The 2,923-nt window shown below is 33.7% G+C and overlaps 1 protein-coding gene across 1 annotated transcript in view; it reads left to right on the top strand.

Moving 5' to 3' along the window:
- Nucleotides 1-1,536, top strand: part of LOC106517695 (hepatitis A virus cellular receptor 2 homolog) — a 4,954-nt gene extending 3,418 nt beyond the window's left edge. The window contains exons 5-6 of the mRNA XM_014008678.1: nucleotides 530-626; nucleotides 733-1,536. Coding sequence (XP_013864132.1) covers nucleotides 530-626; nucleotides 733-809 — 174 coding nt within the window. The 3' untranslated portion in view covers nucleotides 810-1,536. The remainder of the gene's footprint in view (nucleotides 1-529; nucleotides 627-732) is intronic.
- Nucleotides 1,537-2,923: the final 1,387 nt, after the last annotated feature.

Genomic DNA, 2,923 nt, shown 5'->3' with positions numbered 1-2,923 from the left:
CAGACTGAGTCTGTTAAGGTGACCCCTAACCTGTAGGTTGCTGGTGCAATCCCCCATTCCAGCTGTCTCAGTTGTTGGGCAAGATACGTCACCCGCCTTGCCTACTGATGGTGGTCAGAGTGTCCAGTGGTGTTGGTGCACGGCACCCCCGCCTCAGGGCAGCTGTGGCTACAATACCATCATCAGTGTGTGTATGAATGGGTAAAGTTTAAAGCATGTGGATTTGATAAAACATTATACAAGTTCATGCCATTTACCGTTTAGTGACATTTAGATCTTGAAGTGATGCAAAACTGAGAGTCATGCTCACCACAATCTGTAATGTATGACATTGTGATTCTTTTGAGGATAAAAAAATTAACAAAATAACATGCAAGTATTTTRCTTCCCATCTTAGAACACAGTAATAAAGTTATTAATACACTAGTAATCTATGATATCAAATTATGGTACACTTARACCACAAATAGAAACCATATTTAATGTCAATTTCTCTATAGTTTCTGTTGATGAATTTCTATTTTTACAGCAGGAAACATTCAGCGCCTTCTTGGGAGTGGGGAACATCTGTAGGATGGCAGCTATTTTCTTCTTCTCCATAATCATAATCCTCATCTTGATTATCCGTACGTGAGCAGTGGATTATAGATTATGACTCACCCACCATCCAGATTCATTTTATGGTAATCTTGAAAAAAAATAGTTTTTTAATTACTGCTTTTCTCTCTGAAGGAGGAAGGACAGTGGTGTCGAGGGGGAAGCAGCATCTCAACATCTTCACTGTTGAGAATATTTATGAAACGGCTTAATGAGGCTGGCATTATGGCAACAAGAAGACTAAAGAAATTCTGGTTCCAAAATAGTTTGTCATGTGATAAAACAGTCTGACTTGGTGTCTTTTTTAAAATAATTAACTTCAGAATCCTCTAAATAAAAAACAAAAATGTCTTTCTTTCTCACTAAAGCAGCCAAGAGTTTCCATCAGAGGACTCTGAGATGGACAAAGATGGAGAAGGCAAAAATATCCTGCAGATTAATTAATCCGCTTTTAGTTTCTGTCTTTCTGCCAAGAAAAGTTTGGGAATTATTTTAAAGATGTGTTCATACTGCCATCTGCTGGTTTWACTGAATAGTATCAGCAGAATATAAAAGAAAATATGAGTTTACCTTTACAAGCTCACCTTTATTAGGTCATTTAGCTTTACTAAGAGTAACATGRTATAAAGTGATTTATTATCATTTTTATGTTTTATTAAATGCACTTCAAATGATTGAAAACTAGGAGGCAAACATTTTGACTCATAAAGGTAAAAAATGTCCTCAATAGTTTTGAGTCACAATTATTAAGTCTCAGCTGTTYGACAAGATACTTCTTGCATTTTTACAGCATTTTTTACCTCTTTCTAATTTGTAAATATTACTATTTTTTTCTTTTCTTAAGATTTTTTCTTTCTTGCACTGTGACCTCATTTTATTATTTTTGGATGTTAATTTCTTTTGACACATCTGCTTGATTAAAAATCCTAACAACAATGACTGAATTGATTTTATCTCTTACCACGACTGCACAGATTGAAAGCTCGGCGTTTGTGTTTCTTTATGTTTTCGAGCTCATGAAAATTCAAAGTTAGAATTTGAGTTTTCTAAGCTCTTTGTGGGAATAAAAGGGAGATTTATGGGGAAAAGAGGAAGCTCTGAGCTGGTCTGCTTGACACAAAATGGACTTTTGAACTGCACTGCACAGATCAAAAAGCAGAAGACAAGTTAATGTCTGCTTAAAAAGCAACAGAACTCTGTAACATTGAAAACGTGATGTACAGTATCTTTTTCTCCTTTATTTAACCAGGTTAAACCCCATTGAGATCCAGATCTCATGCAAAAGGGACCTGGGCAGAAATCAGCCTATTATCTAATTGTACAAAAAAATCTATCTAATCTAAAAATACATTTCAGAGGAAGGACTTTTCTCACTTCATTGTTCAGCCAATATCAGAATTATTTACAAAAGAGATTAAAGTCATGTCTTTGTTCTATTGATGGAATCATTGACATTCTGTAATATAATCATTTAACCTGGAATAGTGACCTGATTCCACCAAATATAAAACCAAACCTTTTAATTTCCATCATTATTTAAAGCAAAATACAATACATACTGATATATGAAGGCAGCAGCTTGTAGATCAGGAGAGATGAACTAATCCAGTGTTTAAATATGACTGAGTTTTTTTCAACAAAAATCCATTTAATCCATCACATTTAATGTTTTTACACAGATAACATGAATTAAACTTTATTAACTTGTTAAAATAAAACATTCTCACATCCTCAAAAGTTCCATTTAATGTTTATTTCGGATCTGTTTGGAAGAAGTAAAAATGAAGCTGTGATAAAATTCACCCCATTTCACTGAAATTATGTTTTGTTGTTTCTGTTTCGCTCCTACTTCCTGTTCCTCTGTGAATTGTTATTGTAAATATGAAGCGTCATCCGTTCCTTCTCCAGTCTGTGAATTTATTCTCTGAACGTGTTAAGTGATTTCCTTTTTTCACAACTGTACCAAGAAACTTTTGGGAAAATGATTTTTACAGTAAATGAAAGATTGAATGAAAGAATGACTGAACCGTGTTAAATAAAAAAATAATACTTTAATAGAAAATAAGGGTCCTGTCTTTTGGAATTGAAATCTGTGGAAATGCTTTGAACAATCACTATCTTACCTGTTGTGGATAACTCTTTGAATAACCTCAGTGGAAAAAAAGACAAAAACAAAAATAAAAGAACAATATATCTTAAAGTTTAATTCTGATCAGATTGGTAATCGGACTAGTTTGAGCAAATCTACGACCTAACTGAATTGTTACTGTCCACAAAAAAATGTCTAATCTTAAAAGTTCCTTGCAACCTGTGCAGTTTTTAAACC

This window comes from Austrofundulus limnaeus, unplaced genomic scaffold (genome assembly GCF_001266775.1).
Source record: "Austrofundulus limnaeus strain Quisiro unplaced genomic scaffold, Austrofundulus_limnaeus-1.0 Scaffold1, whole genome shotgun sequence".
Classification (NCBI taxonomy): domain Eukaryota; kingdom Metazoa; phylum Chordata; class Actinopteri; order Cyprinodontiformes; family Rivulidae; genus Austrofundulus; species Austrofundulus limnaeus.
This window is presented reverse-complemented; position numbering and strand designations above follow the sequence as displayed.